At 46.4% G+C, this 22729-nt stretch overlaps 1 protein-coding gene across 1 annotated transcript in view; it reads left to right on the top strand.

The window, feature by feature from the left end:
• The window catches only part of TMPRSS9 (transmembrane serine protease 9), a 331091-nt gene that overhangs the window by 285991 nt on the left and 22371 nt on the right, over positions 1–22729 (top strand). The window contains exons 18-20 of the mRNA XM_040417828.1: positions 3357–3528; positions 3673–3938; positions 15445–15581. Of these exons, the coding sequence (XP_040273762.1) occupies positions 3357–3528; positions 3673–3938; positions 15445–15581 (575 nt within the window). The remainder of the gene's footprint in view (positions 1–3356; positions 3529–3672; positions 3939–15444; positions 15582–22729) is intronic.

Below are 22729 nucleotides of genomic sequence, written 5' to 3'. Positions count from 1 at the left end.
TTCAAAGACCCCATAATAGTTTTTGCGAGGAAACCTGCAGTTTTCATTGGTGCCATTTTGGGGTACATAAGGTACATAAGGTACTTTTTAATACATTTTTTGGGTGGTGGATATGCAAAAAACTGCTATTCTAGCGTTTTTTACGGTGTTCCCTGAGCAGGATAAATAATGTGATATTTGTATAGCACAGATCGCGCTACAGCACTGTGTGGGAGGAGTGCACAGGCAGATTCCCGGGCTTCTCCTACACAGTCCGGCAGTGCGATCTGTGCCTGCAGGGCTGAATGATGAAGCAGCTGGCCTGGAGGAGAGCTGAGTGGTCAGTAAGTGAAAGGATCGGCAGCTCCCCTGCGCTCTAGCAATGAGTGCTTCTATCTGTACTGTTGGAAGCGCTCATTGCATCCAGACTGATCCCCCTCTCCCCCTTCCTTCTTCCAGCAGTTCTGGACCTAGCCTTTCTGCTGCCTAACGCGAAAGTTGAAATGGCACAGCCCTCTCCCATCCTTAGGATAGGTCATCAATATCTGATCAGCTGTTTGAAGAGAAGGCGGTGCTCCTCTTCATTACCCTGCCCATTGTCTTAGAGGTGCAGTGTAATTATAAGTACTCGTTCCATTCACTTGAATGGAGTAGGTACTTGTAATTGCACTACGCTGCAGTCGCTGCAAAGGAAACGACGTACAGTGTCATCAACATATACAGCCCCTTTAAATGGTTTGTCAATATCAAATTGGCGGGGCTCCTACACCCGTCACCCCCACTTATCAGCTGTTTGAAGAGTGGCGAGCAGGTATAATTACAAGTATGGCATCCATCTGTTCAAGTGAATAGGGTGGAGCCATCCCACAGAAGTTAATGGGGAGGCCATACTTGTAATTACACTGCTTTCCACTGCAATTTCTGCTGCGAGCAGATAAACAGAGCAGATAAAGCAGCGCTGCCTTCTCTTCCAACAGCTGATCGGTGGGGTTACCGGGTGTCAGAACCCAGCTGATCTGATATTGATGACCTATCCCGAAGATAGGTCATCAATAGTAAAAAATGGACAACCTCTTTTAGCATCTTGCACAGACTGCCAGAGGAGGCAAAAAATTCAAGAGAGGTCGTCCGCTCCCTGCTTCACCATTCTTCTCAGAAACCAACAGTAAATATTCACCTGGCTCCTCCAATGATCACAGCTCAGATGCCGACGCTTCCTAGCAGCAGCACTATGTGGTCACACATTGTGCTGCTGGCTGTGTAGGAGGAATTGAGGAATCGGCCTCAGCTCCTCCTATACAGGAAACGCAATATGTGACCGCATTGTGCTGCTGCTGGGGAGCACCGGCATCTGAGCTGTGATCATTGGAGGAACCAGGTGAGAATTTACTTTTTTTTAACTTCCTGTGAAGGGGACACATGTGGGCATAACTATTCTGAGGGGCCACATGTGGGCATAACTACTATGAAGGGGGCACAGCTGGGCATAACTACTCTGACAGGGCACATTTTGGCATAACTACTCTGAGGGGGCATATCTACTATGAAAGGGGCACATATCTTGGCATAACTACTCTGAGAGGGCACATCTGGGTATAACTACTATGAAGGGGGCATATGTGGGCATAACTACTCTGCGAAGGCATATCTTGGCATATCTACTGTGAAAGGGACACATATCTGGGCATAACTATTGTGAGGAGGCACATGTTGGGGCACAACTACTGTGAGGGGGCACATATCTGGGCATAACTACTGTGGGGGGCACATCTGGGCATAGCAAATTGTGAAGGGGGCACATATCTAGCCATAATTACTGTGAAGGGGGCAAAGGTGAGCATTACTACTGTGAAGGAGGCACAATGTAGGCATAACTACAAAGGGCGCAATGTGGGCATTACTACCGTGAATGGGCACATATGGCCATTACTACTGTGAAGGGGGCCCAATGTGGGCATAACTGCTATGAGGGGCACAATGTGGGCATTACTACTGTGAATGGGGCACATATGGGCATTACTACTGTGAAGGAGGCACAGTGTGGGCATTACTACCATGTGCTGGCACAAGGGGGGAATAATTACTGTGTGGGGGCGTTAAAGGGACCAGGTGTGTACAGTAATGATTTGGGTGGACTAAGAGGCGTGGCCTAGTATGAAAAAAATTGGAGCACATGTAGCGATGCGCCACATGTCATGCTGCGACTACAAATGCAACATGACAGTTGCAAAAATCTAACACTGTTGGATTTTTGATCACACATGACTATGCCATCATAGACCACAATGCAAGTTGTGTGCGCCTGTGCCTTGCCTGCAACTTTTGCCTGTTTTTACAGTGTTGGATTTTTGTGACTGCCATGTCATGTCACATCACAATCCCATTGAAAATCATTAGATGTGACATTGAGATATTTATGTTGTTGTAGCCATAGCCTTAACCAGACATTTTTGTGCTGTACTTTATCTTAAACTACTGAAATTCAATTCTTTATTTTCTCTCCACACTTTAAAAAACTGCATTAAATTAAACTGCGCCAATGAAAAAATGAAAGCTTTTGAACAATGAATAAATTCTGTAATTGATGGTTATAAAACTCACTCCCCCTCGGTGAATGCTTTCAGATTATTTCCCTTCACTATTTTATATAAACTCGTGCTCTTCCTAATACTGTGAAGTTACTGTCCTATAAAAGTGTTTAAGACACACATTATCCCAAATACGTGTATATTCTACAAACCCTTTAATGTGCTAGATATCTCTGACCATGTAGCCGAACCTATGAAGCCTACTAAAGCCTATTTTATGGTGTTCTAACTAAGGGCAAGATAAACTAGTGACAGATTCCAGTAAATTGGCTCAGCCATTTTGCTAAAATCTTGTATTGAACAGTTTCAGCGCATGCCGATGAGTGCAGAATATTATAAGCTACTGATTTTCTCTGCCCCCTAATCAAGTTGGAAAAACCTGTCAATCAAGAGCAGGGGGCGGAGAAAATCAGACGCTCATGGACATCAGGACTCGTTGGCATGCGCTGGAGCTGTTAGAGCCTAGCAGCATAAACTGCTGACAGATTCCCTTTAACACACGAGATATTTCTATATTCTTTCTGTAAAACCTTCCCATATATTCCTTGTACTTCATATCCGTTACATCATTTATGTATAAGGTTCCCAATAATTTCAGGTGTCATAAATTAGACACAGCTTGCCTATATAAAGAACACTGGAAGGAGGTGTGCATCTCCAATATGTCCGCCCCTGTATAGTTTTGGAAAATACTGTAAAAACTAAAGAGAGACAGCATTTAAGAAAATAGTAAACCATTTCTTGCTGTATTAACAATGTGAAATGAACAATTTTCTTTCCTTCTTGCAGATTGCGGTTCTGCTCCTGTACTACCTTTTAACAAGATAGTTGGAGGCAGCGGATCTCTGCGAGGAGAATGGCCATGGCAAGTTAGTCTGTGGCTAAGAAGAAAGGAGCACAAATGTGGAGCCGTTCTGATCTCGGACCGTTGGCTGCTGTCGGCTGCCCACTGCTTTGACATGTAGTTATTGACAGGGGCATTCTGTGTTGGGTACTAGGACAGAAGACGGGATGTGTGAGGGACTGAGTACTGTAGCATTATAGAAGTAAAAAAAGTACTTATTGTCTAGTGTTTGACTACATAATCATTTTCTCTGTCTAACAGTTACAATGACCCCAAGGTATGGGCAGCATACCTGGGAACCCCTTTCCTCAATGGGGTAGAGGGAAGAGTGGAGAAGATTTTCCGAATCCACAAACATCCCTTCTACAACGTATACACTCTGGATAATGATGTGGCTCTGCTGGAGCTGCCTTCACCTCTCGCCTTTACAAATCTAATAAAGCCTATCTGCCTCCCAGACACCAGTCACAGCTTTGTAGAGGGAACGAAGTGCTTCATTACAGGATGGGGCTCTACTAAGGAAGGAGGTAACCAACTACAAATCAGAAGCTAAACCAAAATATAATGATGAATCACATGTGACGCTTAAAGGAACACTCTAGGGAAAAAGTATGCTGTGTGCCCTGAGGGGGCAGTGCATGACACAGGGGTCATGAACCTCTGCTCCCTGCATTAAAGGGCATCTGTCAGCAGATTTGTACCTACAAAACTGGCTGACCTGCTGCATGTGCTCTTGGCAGCTGAAGGCATCTGTGTTGGTCCCATGTTCATATGTGCCCGCATTACTGAGATTAAAAAATATATATACAGTACAGACCAAAAGTTTGGACACACCTTCTCATTCAAAGAGTTTTCTTTATTTTCATGACTATGAGGGCATCACAACTATGAATTAACATATGTGGAATTACATACATAACAAACAAGTGTGAAACAACTGAAAATATGTCATATTCTAGGTTCTTCAAAGTAGCCACCTTTTGCTTTGATTACTGCTTTGCACACTCTTGGCATTCTCTTGATGAGCTTCAAGAGGTAGTCCCCTGAAATGGTCTTCCAACAGTCTTGAAGGAGTTCCCAGAGATGCTTAGCACTTGTTGGCCCTTTTGCCTTCACTCTGCGGTCCAGCTCACCCCAAACTATCTCGATTGGGTTCAGGTCCGGTGACTGTGGAGGCCAGCTCATCTGGCGCAGCACCCCATCACTCTCCTTCATGGTCAAATAGCCCTTACTTTCAAAGTTTTCCCAATTTTTCGGCTGACTGACTGACCTTCATTTCTCAAAGTAATGATGGCCACTCGTTTTTCTTTACTTAGCTGCTTTTTTCTTGCCATAATACAAATTCTAACAGTCTATTCAGTAGGACTATCAGCTGTGTATCCACCTGACTTCTCCTCAACGCCACTGATGGTCCCAACCCCATTTATAAGGCAAGAAATCCCACTTATTAAACCTGACAGGGCACACCTGTGAAGTGAAAACCATTTCAGGGGACCACCTCTTGAAGCTCATCAAGAGAATGCCAAGAATGTGCAAAGCAGTAATCAAAGTAAAAGGTGGCTACTTTGAAGAACCTAGAATATGACATATTTTCAGTTGTTTCACACTTGTTTGTTATGTATATAATTCCACATGTGTTAATTCATAGTTTTGATGCCTTCAGTGTGAATCTACAATTTTCATAGTCATGAAAATAAAGAAAACTCTTTGAATGAGAAGGTGTGTCCAAACTTTTGGTCTGTACTGTATATATGCAAATGAACCTCTAGGAGCAACAGGGTCGTTGACATTACACCTAGAGGCTCAGCATTCCATGCACTTTGATTGACAGGGCCAGGTATGATGATGTTTTCACTGCCTGGCCCTGTCAATCAAAGTTGAGAGGTCGCTGCAGTTGCAGAGAGAACTGAGCCTCTAGGTGTAATGGCAGCTCCCCTGTTGCTTCTAGACGCTCATTTGCATATATGAAAACATCATCTTTCTCAGTAATGCAGGCACATATGAACATGGGACCAACACAGATGCCTTCAGCTGCCAAGCACACGTGTAAAAGGTCAGCCAGTTTCAGAGGTACAAATCTGCTGACAGATACCCTTTACACATAACTATGTATAAATTTTGTTAATTGTATTTCATTCAGTGCCTAAGACTGAATTTGCAGCGTCCATTTCACTTAAAGTGGTTCTGCACTTTGTTTAAACTGATGATCTATCCTCTGGATAGATCATCAGCATCTGATCGGCGGGGGTCCGACACCTGGGACCCCCGCCGACCAGCTGTTTGAGAAGGCAGCAACGCTCCAGCAGCGCCGCAGCCTTCTCACTGTTTACTGCTGGCCCAGTGACGTTACGAATAGTATCACTGGCCTGGGTGCGGCTAAGCTCCATTCAAGTGAAAAGAGCTTAGCCCTGCCCTCGCTAGTTGATACTAGTCGTGACGTCACTGAGCAAGCGGTAAACAGTGAGAAGGCCGCGGCGCTGCTGGAGCGCCGCTGCCTTCTCAAACAGCTGATCGGCGGGGTCCCGGGTGTTGGACCCCCGCCGATCAGAAAACAACGAATAAACTGAAACAGGCTGTTTTTCAGCTGATCAAAAGTTTAGGACCACACCTCCAAAAAAAAAACTAAACCCCCCCAAAACAGAAATCCAACTTCCAAACATGAACTCAGTAATGAGTAGCTCCGCCATTATTGTTTATCACTTAAAAAATTTGTTTCGGCATGCTTGAAGCAAGCATTTCCATCAGGTGAGTGGGAACATTTCTCCAAGTGGTGAAGACGGCCGCACGAAGGCCATCTACTGTCTAGAACTGTTGTCCATTTTTGTAAACTTCCCTTGTCATCAATCCCCAAAGGTTCTCAATTGGATTTAGATCAGGGGAACATGCAGGATGGGCCAAAAGAGTGATGTTATTCTCCTGGAAGAAGTCCCTTGTCCTGCGGGCAATGTGTACTGTAGCGTTGTCCTGTTGAAAAACCCAGTCGTTACCAGAGACGAGGGCCCTCAGTCATTAGGAATGCTCTCTGCAACATCTGGACATAGCCAGCGGCTATTTGACGCCTCTGCACTTCCTGAAGCTCCATTGTTCCACTGAAGGAAAAAGCACCCCAGACCATTATGGCGCCCCCTCCACTGTGGCGCGTAGAAAACATCTCAGGTGGGATCTGCTTGTCATGCCAGTAACGTTGGAAACCATCAGGACCATCAAGGTTACATTTTTTCTCAGCAGAAAATAAAACTTCCACCTTTGAATGTCCCATGTTTGGTGCTCTCTTGCAAAGTCCAAATGAGCAGTTCTGTGGTGTTCAAGGAGACGAGGTCTTTGAAGACGTTTTTTTGTTTTTGAAGCCCTTCAGTCTCAGATGCCGTCTGATTGTTATGGGGCTGCAGTCAGCACCAGTAAGGGCCTTAATTTGGGTCGAGGATCGTCCAGTGTCTTGACGGACAGCCAATTGGCTCCTCCGGCTCAGTGCTGATGAAATTTTTTTGGGTCTTCCACTTGACTTTTTTGTTCCATAACCCTCAGAATCATTTAAGAATTTAAGAAATTCCAAATGACTGTCTTACTGCGTCCCACCTCAGCAGCGATGCCTCGCTGTGAGAGACCCTGCTTATGCCGTTCAACAACCCGACCACGTTCAAAAGGGAGAGTATTTTTGTCTTTGCCATCACAACGTGTGACTACCTGACAGAAAATGACAATGAATCCACATCTTTGCACAGATTTGGCCTTTTAAAGGCATGTGGTCCTAAACTTTTGATCAGCTGAAAAACTATTCGTTGTTTTCATTAAATTGAATGCTCAAAAAATGTTTTGTCTCACTCCCATTTCTTCTTGTTGCATGTTCAAGCTCTACTTGGAACCTTGTTAAGATCCAGCCATGCTAAATATGATTTTTTGCCATTTTTCAAGTGGTCTTAAACTTTTGATCAAGACTGTATATCTCCTTATGTAGAGTGCCTTCAAGCGGAGTGAGGAGTCTTATAGGCCTGGCAACGCTCTTCTGGAATTCTGTGAAGGGGGTATGCAAATGAGCTCTTAGCAAGCGCCTCATCTGCAGACAGCTGTTTCAGGGTAATTGCCCCTGATCAGTGCAGAGCAGAGAGTACTGGCTTAGGCTTCTTTCACACATGCGTTTTGGTTTCAGTTGTTCAGATCCGGCAGAGGATCTCAAAACCTGACCAAAATGGTTCCTTTTGGTTTACACATCAATAAACTTCTGTTCCATTCCGATGCGGTTGTGTGAAATCAAAACAGAACAAACCGGATCCATCACGAAATACATTGAAAGTCAATGGGTGACAGATCAGTTTTTTTAGGATCCGTCACCATTGACTTACATTGTTTTTAGGATCCGGTGTGTTCAGTTTTGATGACCAGGCACAAAACCGCAGCTTGCAATGGTTTTGTGTCTGGTCACAAAACAGAATGCTGACAGTACGGAAGGCATCCTAAATAGATCTCTTTCCATTCAGAATGCATGGGGACAAAACGGAACTGTTTTGGCCCAGTTTTGAGATCCTCTGCCAGATCTCAAACCAGAATGCCAAAACAGATATGTGAAAGTAGCCTTAACTGGGTGAGAGGCCTAGGTCAAGATTTGGGGAATACAATATCTCATTATGGTAAAATATGGCCAAGGAAAGAAAAAGGCGCTCATAGGGTAAATAAGTTAAAAACCGAGCCTCCAAAACAACAGGAAGAGTGGTACAGCTCACCTGTTGTTGCTGCACCTATTGTTCGGTGCAACTAAAATGGAGGAAAATAGGAGTGATTGAGTCTCACTGGTTGATGCTGCCGATTCCGTCCGCGTTCCCCTTAGGCGGGGGCCAAGCCGCCGTCTGGGTCAATGAATAGGGTATATTTCCACTGGACCGGGGGTCGAGTGGAGAGGTGGACCGTAGGCGCAAAGACGCAACCAGGTTGCAAAAAATGTCTGGTAAAAGAGATAATAATGGATAAAAAATGATAGTATCATTTTTTTATCCATTATTATCTCTTTTACCAGACATTTTTTGCAACCTGAGGCACACCAGTGTGTTTCTAATTTGTGTGATTTTGTGTATGTTTTTTCTTTTTTTTTTACTTGAAAAAGGGGTCCGCAGAACCCCGAAACGCGTTGTCACTATAACAATAATTAAAAAAAACCTATTGGTTTATATATATATAAAAAAACTCTGGTTGCGTCTTTGCGCCTACGGTCCACCTCTCCACTCGACCCTCGGTCCAGTGGAAATATACCCAATATCTCATTATGGAGAGCGCCTTAAACAGCATGAGGAGTCTTCTAAGCCAGGCAATGCTCCTCTGGAATTCTAGGAAGAGGGTATGCAACTGAAAAGAGTCGCATATTAGGCCACATTCACATCAGCGTTAGTAATGCAAAACAGCCAAAATACAGAAGTGCTGGATTTGGCACATGAATGACCAAAACGGAGCCAAACAGACTCCATTGAGTTTTCATTGCTTTTTGGTGAAAAAAAAAAACGCAATTAGACTTACCGGTAATTCCGTTTCCTTGAATCCACCATGACGGCCCACATTGAGATTGACCCTTGACCTCTGTAGGGGCAGGAACACATAGAGAGTTTAAGAACCCCCCACCCCTCCACCTCCTCAGTGCTTTACAATTACCCGAAAGGTGGAACAAAAGTAAAAGGATATTGATTCATACCCTTAAACTCCTATTAAATCTTCTGCATGTATATGTAACTTATATATATATATATATAAAAAAAATGTATTTTTTTTTTTTGGGAAGGGGAATAGTATGGGCCGTCATGGTGGATTCAAGGAAACGGAATTACCGGTAAGTCTAATTGCGGTTTTTCCATTTCAACCACCATGACGGCCCACATTGAGACATATCAGATAACTAAATGGGTGGGGATATCGCCTGTAAAACCCTCCGGCCGAAAAGAGCTTCATTCGAGTCCGGAAGATTAGAGTCCGGAAGATTAAGACGATAGTGCCTTACAAAAGTATTAGCGCTAGACCAGGTTGCGGCTTTACAGATCTGGTCCAGCGAGACCCCTCCATTCTCGGCCCAAGAAGAGGCAGTGGCCCTAGTAGAGTGGGCTTTAACATTACCAGGACTGGGCTTGTTCTGGATCTTGTAACAGCATTCAATAGTGGATCTGATCCATCTGGCTATGGAAGACCTGGCTAACTTCTTTCCTTTATTTTTTCCCGAAAACTGAATAATAAGATTGTTATCAACCCTGAAATCTCTGGTAGAATCCAGGTAATGGATAACTATGTCCCTAACATCTAGGAGATGTAACCTATCGCTAGACCCTGTATGCTCGGACCTAGGGATAGAGGGTAGAAAGATCTCCTGTTCTTGATGGAAAGGTGAGACTACTTTAGGGAGAAAACCTGGGTCGAGAGTTAGACGGATGTGATCTTTGCTGATCTGGAGGTAGGGCTCTCTACAATAAAGGGCCTGGATCTCTCCAATGCGTCTGGCTGAGGTGATAGCGATCAGAAAGGCAGTTTTCAGGGAAAGGTGTTTTAAAGAGATTTCCGACAATGGTACAAATGGAGGTTTTGTTAGGCCTTCTAGGACGATGTTAAGATCCCAAGTTGGAGCTCTGGATCTCAGAGAGGGTCTCAATCTTGAAACTGCTCTGAAGAACCTCTTGATCCATCTGTGATTGGACAGGCTGCAGTCGTAGAAGGAGCTGAGGGCAGAAATTTGGACCTTCAGAGTACTAGGTCTCAGGCCTAACTCAAGGCCGCACTGTAGAAAGTCTAAAATCCTGTTGATGGGAGGAGAGGTGGTGTCTGGGTGCTCAACTCCTAACCAGGAACAGTATTTCTTCCAGATCTTAAGGTAGATGGAGGAGGTCACCTTTTTCCTACTAGCCCTCAGAGTAAGTATCACCTTTTCCGAAAGACCCCTGTCTCGCTCTCAGGATCCAGGCTGACAGTTTGAATATACCTGGGTCTGGATGAAGAAGAGAGCCCTGAACTAGAATATCCCTCTGGAAGGGAATCTCCCACGGATCTTCCAGCGATAGCTGTTTTAGAGTGGAGAACCAACTCCTCTTTGGCCATAGAGGGGCTATTAGGATGAGAGTAGTTGGTTCCTCCAGGAGCTTCTGGACAACCCGAGGTAGTAGTGGTATTGGGGGAAAGGCGTAGGCTAGTTTCCATTTCCATTGTATTGACAGGGCATCGATTGCCCATGGACTGTCTCCTGGGTTTAGGGAGCAGAAACATTTTACCTGCGCATTTCTTCTGGAGGCGAATAAGTCTACCTCCGGATGGCCCCATCTTTCCGAGATCTTCTGGAAGATATTCCTGTTCAGAGACCATTCTCCTGGATCTATTGTCTCTCTGCTCAGAAAGTCTGCTACTGCATTTTCGCAGCCCCTTAGGTGGATGGCGGACAGAGATAAGGCGTTCTCTTCTGCCCAGGAGAAGATTCTTTTTGCTATCTCGCTTAGAGGCCGTGACCTTGTCCCTCCTTGGTGACGCAGATAAGCCACCGTTGTGGTATTGTTGGACATTATTCTTAGGTGTCGCCCTTTTAAAAGACACTCTCCTTTTAATAATGCTTCCAGGACTGCGTATAGTTCTCGGTAGTTGGAGGATCTGTCTCTTATCTCGGCAGGCCAGGTACCCTGTAGAAGATGATCTCCTATCTTTGCTCCCTAGCCTCCGAGGCTTGCGTCCGTGATTACCTGAACGGCCGGATGGTTCCGCCACTGAAGGCCTCCTAGCAGTCTTCTTTTTACTTTCCACCAATCCAAGTCTGTTTTCAAGGCCTGTGGGATCCGAAAAATCCTGTCTAAACTTACTTGTTTTCCGTCCCAAATAGTTAAGATCCAATTTTGGATTACTCTTGTGTGGCTTTGGCACCATGCCACCGAGGGAATGCAGGTGGTTAGGCTTCCAAGGAGACTCATGGCCTTTCTGATGGAGCAATTGCGAGCCGTCTGGAACGCTCAGATTTTTTCTGTCAGCGCAGTAGCCTTGTCCTGAGGGAGGAAGGTCATCAACAGGGACGAATCCAATTCCACACCCAGGAACCTTATTCTCATGGATGGGATTAGGGTGGATTTTTTTATATTTATAATCCAGCCGAGATTTTTTAAGAATTCCGAGAATCTTTGGGTTGCCAGAAGGTTCTCGGATTCTGTCTTGCCCAGAATTAAAAAGTCGTCGAGATATGGAATGATTGTGATTCCTTCCTGACGAATGTAGGCCACCATCTCTACCACGACTTTTGTGAAGACCCTGGGGGCCGAGGAAATACCGAAAGGGAGGGCGACATATTGGAAGTGATGGATAGACCTGTCTGGTCCTCTTAGAGCGAATCTTAGATATTTTTGGGAGAGATGATGGATGGGGACATGGTAGTAAGCGTCCTTTAGATCGATTGACGACATAAACGCCCCTTTTGGAATCAGAGGGATTGTGGATGGGATAGTCTCCATCCTGAACCTCCTGTATAGAATAGACCTGTTTAGGGGTTTTAGGTTTATTATCGTGCGAAAGGACTGGTCTGGTTTTTTTTACTAAAAAGAGGCTGGAATAAAATCCTCTCCTTTCCTCTGGGATAGGGACCTTTTGAATTACCCCTAGCTCTAAGAGGTCCTGGACGCCTTGCCAAATTTTCGGAAGATCTTATCTGCTCTGAGGTGTGATGCAGAATCTTCTCGGGGGGACTGATGTGAACTCTATCCTGTAACCCTGAGAGATTACGTTTAGAACCCAGGGATTTGAAGTTACCTGACTCTAGGAAGATAGAAAACCCATCAGTCGCCCCCCTACCCTGGCGTCATTGCTGTTTATTTTGTCTATTCTGGGGATTGAGGATGAAGCCTCTTCCTCTCCCTCCTTTGGGATAGCTCCATCGGCCAGACTTTCCTTTCCCCCTATAGGATCTCTGCTGGGGTTGGAACTGACGAAAGGGCTTCTTTTTTGGTTCTTTGTCCTCTGGAAAACCCTTCTTCTTGTCCGCTGCTCCCTCTAGGATTTTATCCAGAGTGGGGCCGAAGACAAATTCCCCTGAAAAGGGGATAGAACAAAGTTTGGCCTTGGATGCCTTGTCGCCAGACCAGGCTTTCATCCATAAAGCCCGTCTGGCTGCGTTAGAAAGAGCAGCATCCTTGGCGGAAAACCGGATGGACTCTGCTGAAGCATCGGCCAAAAATGCTGTGGCGGAGCGGAGAAGGGGGAGAGAGTCCCTGATCTCTTCTCTTGGAGTTTTGTTTTTTAGATGTTCGTCCAGTTCTCCTAGCCATATATAAATCGCTCTGGCGACGGAGGTAGCAGCAATATTAGTTTTTACCCCAAACATAGCTGACTCCCAGGATTTTTTTAGGAGGCCATCTGCCTTTCTATCCATAGGATCGCCTAGCTGTGAGGAATCCTCAAAGGGTAGGGCGGTCTTCTTTACTACCTTGGCCACCTGTAAATCAACCTTAGGCGTCTGGTTGTATATTTTGCTTTCAGACGGGTCAAAGCAGAGCCTATTCCTGAATTCTTTGGGAACGCCAAGTCTCTTTTCTGGATCTGACCACTCCTCCAATATCATTTCTTTTATATTTTCATTGATGGGAAAAACAATAGAAGACTTGGATCTAAGACCCCCAAACATCTCATCCTGTACCGTACGGGGCCTAGGGGTATCCTCAATGCCCATAGTGGACCTGACTGCTCGTAGCAACTCCTCCATTTCATCAGTATTTTTTATCCTCTTCCAGAATTTCCCCGTCCGACAAGGGTTCCTCATTAGGAAATTGTCTGGATGAGGCGGAGGCCACTTCAACCTCTTCACCCTCAGAAGAAGAAATAACAAACACTTTGCGTTTCTTAGAAGGGATGGGGTTGCTGGAGGGGGTAGACAAGGTGGCTAAAGAAGACTTAATCTCGTCTGAAATAAAAGACTTCATTTCAGAGAGTATATCTGGTTGCTCTTTCTTCCAAATTTCCGTAGTGCAAGGTTTGCATAGCCTCTTTATAATTTTCAGGGAGACGCTTGGAACAAGCACAGCATTTTAAGAGTTTTGTTTTTGTCTTTAACTCCTTGCTGCCCTGCAGAAGGAAGCAACCAGATATCCCAGCATTAGTAATTCAGGCTAGAAAACTGAAATATACACCCCCCAGAAGGGGACTCACGGTACTGGTGGCAGAAGGGTCAAGACCTTCCTGGCGGGGAGCAGGTGTCTCGGACATCGCGGTGTAGCAGGCGAGGGGCTGGAAGGAACCGCGGCATTTTCTTTTTAAAAATCCCGGCGGCTGACGTCATCTAGCTGCGCCCTGTTGACGGCGTGGGCCTGCGCCGCACCAGCCTACTAAGGGATACGTGCGTCACCCGGCCCGCCCATAGAGACGCTCCATGCGCCGCACCTGCTCCCCCTGCCGGACACTAGCGGTCGGCCCGCCTCCAGAAGGAAAGGACGCCGAGCGCAGCGCACGATGATCCGTGAAGCCGGCACCTCCGACTGCTTCCTCAAGGAGGGAAGGAAGTACGAAGGTATGGGGAGGACCACAGGCCTCGGCATAAGCCAAGACAAGTGTCCTCGATGCTCCTAGCTGGCCAGCCTTAGCCCCTGCCTCGGGAGGCCAGCTGGAGAACCTGTAAAGAAATAAGGTTGTTTTATCCTCCATAAAGGAGGAACTCTCCACGTGTTGGCCCCTGTAGGGGCAGGAAAGCACTGAGGAGGTGGAGGGGTGGGGGGTTCTTAAACTCTCTATGTGTTCCTGCCCCTACAGAGGTCAAGGGTCAATCTCAATGTGGGCCGTCATGGTGGATGAAATGGAAATGTTCTGTATACAGAGGGTTTTTACATCTGCTCTTTTTGGAAGAATGTGCGACAGAGGCCCTTAATGGGGACCCCAATGCAGATGCAAACAAGCCCTTAAAGTGTTAATCCAATATTCTGAATATTACAAGCATTGCTTATAGCACAGACCTGTCACTTACCAGTAGGAGGAGCGCCCGGCCGGTCACAGACAGCGCAGGTAAGTATAATGCTTCTAAAATTGCTAAGTAACCATAGCAGCCAGGACTGCAGTAGCGTCCTGGTTGCCATGGTTACCGATCGGAGTCCCAGCGATTAAACTGCGACTCGGATCGGAACTCTCCGCTGACACCAATGATGGGGGGGGGGGGTTTAATTAGGAGGGGGGGAGAGGGGAGGCCGTACTGGCCACCAATGAATGTAATACAGGGGAGGGAGGGAAGGGGGGCCGCACTGGCCACCAATGAATGTAATACAGGGGAGGGAGGGAGGGGGGGCCACACTGGCCACCAATGAATTTAAAACTGGGGAGGGAGGGAGGTCTGCCCCCTCCTGCCTGGCAGCACCTGATCTCTTACAGGGGGCTATGATACGCACAATTAACCCCTCAGGTGCGGCACCTGAGGGGTTAATTGTGCGGGTCACAGTCCCCTGTAAGAGATCGGGTGCTGCCAGGCAGCAGGGGGCAGTCATGTACACAGTTCTTAGTATATTCTAACTTTAAGCGTCCCCATCACTATGGGAACGCCTCTGTGTTAGAATATACTGTTGGATCTGAGTTTTCACGAGGTGAAAACTAGGATCTGAAAAAGCTTTTATGCAGACGGATCTGCGGATCACGGACGCGGATGACAATCTTGTGTGCATCCGTGTTTTTTCACGGACCCATTGACTTGAATGGGTCCGTGAACCGTTGTCCGTCAAAAAAAATAGGACAGCTCAAATTTTTTGGATGGACAGGAAACACGGATCACGGACGCGGATGAACAACGGTGCATTTTCCGAGTTTTCAACGGACCCATTGAAAGTCAATGGGTCCGCAGAAAATCACGGAAAACGGAACAACGGACACGGATGCACACAACGGTCGTGTGCATGAGGCCTTAAGGACAGATACAACTTCTGTTTCTTTTTTTTAATTCACTTCTGGTTTTGGCTTCCAAAACTGCATCAGAAAACCTGAACATATGTCTATACCATTATGCTATCTCACATGACATACCTCTTTGGCATCTATAAAATACTTATATATTTTCTTTGCTTGTGTACATTTCAGGTCCAATGTCCAGACAGCTCCAAAAGGCCTCGGTCACCATTGTAGGAGATCAAACATGTAAAAAATTCTATCCCATTCAGATAAGCCCCAGAATGGTTTGTGCTGGGTTCATGCAAGGTGGTGTTGACAGTTGCTCTGTAAGTATATAGATTTTTTTTATTGAAGGGAATCTGTCAGCTCCAAAACTTTCCCAAACTACAGAAATAGGGGTATAGTGTAAGTGATGCAGAGTCTAGTTATCAGACACACTTGCATTATAATGCTGTACTCCCACAAACCAGCAGTAAAATGCATTGATAGGACTCCTCTATGAGTCCTTTCCATTATGTGTGTGAGTCCTATCAATCGATTTTACTGCTGTTTGCAGGAGGACCATGTTGGAATGTAAGGGAGTTATAATCAGACTCAGCACCACTTATGCTATACACTGCATACAGTAGTTGGGCGTGTTTCTGAGATGAGAGAATCCCTTTAAGATATATAAATAAAACATATTAGCATGTATTCACACAACAGTCAGCATTGCTTCTACACATGTTAGATTAAAGGGCTTCTGACAGCAATTCTCATCTTGCTAAACTGCTGACAACACTAGGTAGGGGCTAGGGAGAGCAGTACAAAGATACCATTTGTGGAGATTTTATCATCAGGAGTAGTGTGAAAATGACACTTTATTCTGCCAGTTTTGCTCTTGCAGTGCCTAAAAAGGCAGGGCTTCACTGTGAAGTGCTCTCTGCATTGAGTTGCTTCATAGCTCCCCTTTTATCATCTGAGTGACAGATGTACTGGTCTCCTGGTTTGACACTACAGCTGTCATTCAGAGCAGAGGGGAGGGGCTATGAAGCAGTTAATTGCAGATAGAACTTCACAGTGTAGCCCATCTTTAGAACGTTAGGAGCAGAATTTGGCAGAATAAAAGTCCTGATGAGAAAAGCTACACAAATATTTGTACTGTACTCCCCAGCCTCTACCTACTGCTATCAGCAGTTGAGCATGGTCAAAACTGCTGACAGACTCCCTTTGATGGAGTTGGCTACTTTAAAGTAAGACTTCCTAACATGCCTGTAACGGTCACGTCCACACACACACAGGGGGAAGGGTAGTGACCACTGCGCTCCACCCTCACCCCTGGCCCTGCCTACTTGCCTCACGAGTCCTGATGACAGGGGACAACTGGACGGCAGTCCCTAACTTAGGATATGTGCAGGGAAGACAGACAAGACAAAATACGGAACATGAACGGACCGGGTCAGAACCAAGAGAGCTACGCAGTACAGCGGATTAAGCAAAGAATGGTCAGGAGAAGCCGGGGTCAAATACCAGGAGAGTAGCGAAGTACAAGAGGAGTCCTAAGAGAGTAGTCAGGTGGGAGCCGAGGTCACAATACCAGGATGGATGCGCAGTACAGGAGGAGCAGGCAGAGGATCGTCAGGGAACAGGATCAGGTAAGCATTCAGTAGTCCAACAAATAGCCAGGAACCTAGAAATTAACAGGCAACCTGTAGCCAGCAGGCTGCCTGTATTTATAGTGGGGAGTGAGGGTCATGTGATGTGGCCAGCGTCACATGACCGACAGGCCAACCAGTCGAGCACCGAGTGATCAGCTCGGCGCTCAAGGCAGACTAGGAGCAGGGAGCCACCCAGCCAGCAAAGCCGCCCTGGGAATGAGGTCAAACACAGAACCTCATTCCCAAAGCTAAGCAACAGGTCTGCGGGCAATGGGGGACCGAGTGCACCTTCGGAACCCCGTGACAGTACCCCCCCTTTTACGAGGGGCCACCGGACCCGACTTCAGGCGATGGCTTTTCAGGTTGTTCTAAATGAAATTTACGAACAAGTCTAGGAGCATGAACCTCCCTAGCAGGTACCCAAGATCTCTCTTCAGGTCCATACCCCTTCCAGTGAATCAGGTACTGCAAGGCATTACGCACCTTCCTGACATCCACTATTTTAGACACCACATACTCGACAGCATCATTAACAAGAACCGGCGGAGGCGAGGCTTTTGATGGTACTACCGGTTCAAAATATTTTTTAAGCAGAGATTTATGGAACACATTATGAATGTGGAATGACTTGGGCAGCTCCAACCTAAAAGATACCGGGTTAATCACCTCCATGATCTTATATGGTCCAATAAAACGAGGAGCAAATTTTTTAGAAGTTACCTTGAGAGATAGATTCTTGGAGGACAACCATACTTTATCCCCAACCTGAAAGTTCACCCCCCTTGAATGTCTCCTATCGGCCTTGAGTTTTTGAGAACTTTGAGCCTTTTCTAGGTTCGATTGAACCCGGGCCCAAACTGTGCACAGTTCGGAGGAGAGTTTATCCGCTTCAGGGTTAGAGGAGGAGACGGACGACCCAGAATGAAAACGGGGATGAAAACCATGGTTACAGAAGAAAGGGGAGACCCCAGCAGAAGAATTGACACGGTTATTCAAAGCAAATTCAGCCAACGGAAGGAATTTGACCCATAATTGCTGGTCATCAGCAACATACAACCTCAAGAATTGTTCCACAGACTGATTAAGGCGTTCAGTCTGCCCATTACTCTCAGGATGGTAGGCAGAAGAAAAAGACAATGAAATTTTACATCTTTGACAGAAGGCCCTCCAGAATTTGGACACAAACTGCACACCCCTGTCAGAAACAATGTTTTCCGGGATGCCATGTAAACGAACAATCTCTCTCACAAAAATAGACGCCAGGGTTTTAGCATTCGGAAGTTTAGACAGGGGAATGAAATGAACCATCTTGCTAAACCTATCGACCACTACCCAAACCACAGTCTTACCCTCCGCCAGCGGTAGGTCAGTTATAAAGTCCATCGAGATATGGGACCAGGGTCTACTGGGAATGGGTAGGGGTCGTAGGTTACCAGCAGGGCGAGTCCTAGGTGTCTTAGACCTGGCACAAATCTCACAGGCTGACACGTAGGACTTGACATCCCTGGTCAGAGTGGGCCACCAATAGGATCTAGAAACCAGATCCTTAGTGCCCTCAACACCCGGATGTCCACAAAAGGCAGAATCGTGACACTCCCCCAACAGCTGGAGACGAAATTGTACGGGAACAAACAACTTATCTGTTGGGGTGGATGCCGGTGCCAGATGTTGTTCAGCCTTAATGCGAGCCGAAATATCCTGGGTTAGAGCTGCTAAGAAGATGTTTGCTGGTAGGATGGATTCAGGCGGCGTCTCAGTGGGTTGAAAGGCATGGAAGCTCCGGGATAATGCGTCTGCTTTCACATTTTTACTTCCCGGCCTGAACGTAATGGAGAAATCAAAACGGTAAAAAACAGAGCCCATCGGGCTTGTCGGGGATTCAACCTCTTAGCCGACTCGAGAAACATTAGGTTTTTATGATCAGTGACAACAGTTACTCGATGCCTTGCCCCCTCCAAAAAATGCCTCCACTCCTCAAATGCCCATTTAATAGCCAGCAGCTCCCTATTCCCAATGTCGTAGTTTCTCTCCGTGGGAGAGAATTTCCTGGAGAAGAAGGTCTCAGGTTAGTGAGGCTAGCAGGACCCTGTGAAAGAACTGCTCCTGCGCCGTCCTCGGACGCATCTACCTCCACAATAAAGGGTCTCTCCTGATCAGGCTGGATCAGAATGGGAGCACTACTAAATGCCTTTTTTAATGTTTCAAATGAAGAAATGGCCTTGGTAGACCAATTCTCCAAATCCGCCCCTTTCTTAGTAAGGTCGGTCAATGGCTTAGCAATTACAGAAAAATTCATGATAAATTTACGATAGTAATTAGCGAAACCCAAAAACCGTTGTAAAGCCTTTAAGGATGAAGGCCTTACCCATTCCTTAATTGCTAAAACCTTACCAGGATCTATCTTAAAGGCGTGAGGAGTCAAAACATGCCCTAGAAACAGTATCTCCTGTACACCAAAGACACATTTCTCTTGCTTAGCGGATAGCTGGTTCTCCCTCAACACCTCTAATACTTGTTTGACATGAGACACATGAGATTCGAAATCAGGAGAGAATATCAAAATGTCGTCAAGATAGACAATAATAAATTTACCTAAAAACTCTCTAAGAATATCGTTCATTAAGTTTTGGAACACAGCTGGGGCATTGCTGAGTCCAAAAGGCATCACCTGATATTCAAAGTGTCCTATCGGAGTATTGAACGCTGTCTTCCATTCGTCTCCCTCCTTGATTCGGATTAGATTGTATGCCCCTTTCAGGTCAATCTTGGAAAACCAGGTTGCCCCCAGAACCTGGTTAAATAAATCCGGAATCAATGGGAGAGTGTATCTATTTTGGACAGTGATCTTATTTAGTCTCCGGTAATCAATACAAGGCCTAAGACCACCATCCCTCTTTTTAACAAAGAAAAACCCTGCTCCCATAGGAGAGACTGAAGGTCTAATATGCCCATTAGCAAGGCTCTCCTTAATATAATCTTCCATAGCCTTGCGTTCGGGCCCTGAAAGATTATAAATTCGCCCTTTAGGAAATTCGGCACCCTCTATTAGCTCTATGGCGCAATCATACGGTCTATGGGGCGGTCGAACCTCTGGAATAGGGGATGAGAATACATCAGAATATTCTTTAATAACTGAAGGTAATGTATTAGACCTTACTGAAACCCCAGCCTGGACCACGGACAAGCATGAGTCACACTTAGGTCCCCATTTCACCAACTCTCCTTTGAACCAATCAATTGTGGGGTTATGTAAACGGAGCCAAGGCAACCCTAGTACCACCTCAACCGGTAGGTTCTCCAAGACAAAAAGAGAACATCTCTCAGAGTGGCACACACCCACGGTCAGAGAAATTTCAGAGGTACATGACCTCACCGTACCACCAATCAGGGGAGTAGCATCAATAGCCATGACATGGATAGGTGTAGGTAAAGCAAACATTGGAATACCCAATTTACTAGCAAATTCTAAGTCAATAAAGCTGGCCGCTGAACCGGAATCAATAAAGGCCTTACCCGGCCACTTATTAACCCCCAGAGAAATTGTTATGGGTACCAAAAGCTTATATTTAGAAAAATCAGGGTGTACCTGGTCTTTAGGTTGTCTTGCCTTAGGAGACTTGTCAGAGAGGACCCTCTTAGGACACTTGTTGATCCAATGGCCAGGATCTCCACAGTAGAAGCACTCTCCACGTCTGCGACGAAGATTAGCCCGGGTCATGCCAACCTGCATGGGATCCTCGGTGGAGACCTCAGTGTTGTCCCTGGAAAAGGCCTCTGGCTGGACCACCATCTGAGAACAGAACCGTCGTTCCTGTCGTCTCTCTCTAACTCGTCGGTCAAGTCGGACAACTAGGGTCATCATCTCCCCTAAGGTCTCTGGAACTTGATAACTGACTAATAGATCTTTTAAAATATCAGACAGACCAGACCTAAACTGACTCTTCAGGGCTGGTTCATTCCATCCAGAGGGGACACACCACCGTCTGAATTGGGTGCAATACTCCTCCGCAGGGAGATGGCCCTGAACCAGTGCCCTAAGAGCCGTCTCGGCTACCAGGGCCCTGTCTGGTTTGTCATAGAGGGTACCCAGGGCCTGAAAAAAAACCTCCACGGAAGTCAGACAACTGGCCCCAGGAGGTAACGAGAATGCCCAGTCCTGGGGATCACCCTGTAGTAGAGAAATAATAATCCCCACGCGTTGGCTCTCGGGATCGGAGGACACGGGGCGCAAACGGAAGTAGAGTTTGCAACTCTCCTTAAAGGAGAGAAACCTCCTCCGGTCTCCAGAAAAGGGTTCTGGGAGCTTGATCTGGGGTTCAACATGTGGACTGGGGGGCAGAGGAGTGGAAGAACCTTGCCCTAACTCAAAAGAACGGAGTTTCCCTCCTAGCTCCTGCACCATCTGTGTCAAGTTAGAGACATGGTCAGTCAGGGTAATAAGAGGATTCATGATACAGTGGTTGTTGGGCCTGTTAATCTGTAACGGTCACGTCCACACACACACAGGGGCACTGCGCTCCACCCTCACCCCTGGCCCTGCCTACTTGCCTCATGAGTCCTGATGACAGGGGACAACTGGACGGCAGTCCCTAACTTAGGATATGTGCAGGGAAGACAGACAAGACAAAATACGGAACATGAACGGACCGGGTCAGAACCAAGAGAGCTACGCCGTACAACGGATTAAGCAAAGAATGGTCAGGAGAAGCCGGGGTCAAATACCAGGAGAGTAGCGAAGTACAAGAGGAGTCCTAAGAGAGTAGTCAGGTGGGAGCCGAGGTCACAATACCAGGATGGATGCGCAGTACAGGAGGAGCAGGCAGAGGATCGTCAGGGAACAGGATCAGGTAAGCATTCAGTAGTCCAACAAATAGCCAGGAACCTAGAAATCAACAGGCAACCTGTAGCCAGCAGGCTGCCTGTATTTATAGTGGGGAGTGAGGGTCATGTGATGTGGCCAGCGTCACATGACCGACAGGCCAACCAGTCGAGCACCGAGTGATCAGCTCGGCGCTCAAGGCAGACTAGGAGCAGGGAGCCACCTAGCCAGCAAAGCCGCCCTGGGAATGAGGTCAAGCACAAATCCTCATTCCCAAAGCTAAGCAACAGGTCTGCGGGCAATGGGGGTCCGAGTGCACCTTCGGAACCCCGTGACAATGCCATTAACTGCTATTTTGGGTTACATGTATCCCATGGATAGATATGCAAACAGTGGTCCAGATGTATGATGGTGATTTACTTTCTCTTGCTGTGACTACTTCTGCTCAGAAGTTGAACACCTCAACCTTCCATAGCATGCACAAATACAGGAGATTCTCTGGTCCGGGCAATGTAATGATATGCTGGTTCCTGTAGAGGAAAAACTGCTCTTTGTAATGGCTCTGGTTAAAGCCTCATGCACACATGTGTTTTACGGTCCTCTATGGATACATGTGCGTGCAGCATTTTTCTTCGTCCCAATATTAAAAAATTGCTATTCTTCTCCGCAAAATGGACAAAAATAGGACATGTTCTATAATGTGCAGAATGGACACAGGGCTGCAGACAACACATGGATTACCGCATTTTTTGTGGTTCCATAGAAATGACTGGGTCCGTAACTGCATCCAAACCGCAAAAAAATGTGGATCAGACGCAGACCAAAACTACAGTTGTGTGTGAAGGCCTAGCAGGGAATATAGAAATGGGTTGTCTAAACTAGAAAGCCTCTCTAGTAGGAAATAATCTATCCAGCATCAGGAGTAGATGGAAATACAAATGCATTAAAGGGATTATCCTAGACTTTAAAAGACCTCAGAGAGTGTCAGACCTGCAGTGGGGTTCATACTTACCTGGGC

The sequence above is a fragment of the Bufo bufo genome, chromosome 2 (genome assembly GCF_905171765.1).
Source record: "Bufo bufo chromosome 2, aBufBuf1.1, whole genome shotgun sequence".
In the NCBI taxonomy this organism is placed as follows: domain Eukaryota; kingdom Metazoa; phylum Chordata; class Amphibia; order Anura; family Bufonidae; genus Bufo; species Bufo bufo.
Note: the sequence above shows the minus strand (reverse complement) of the source record. Positions and strands in the feature narration are given on the sequence as shown.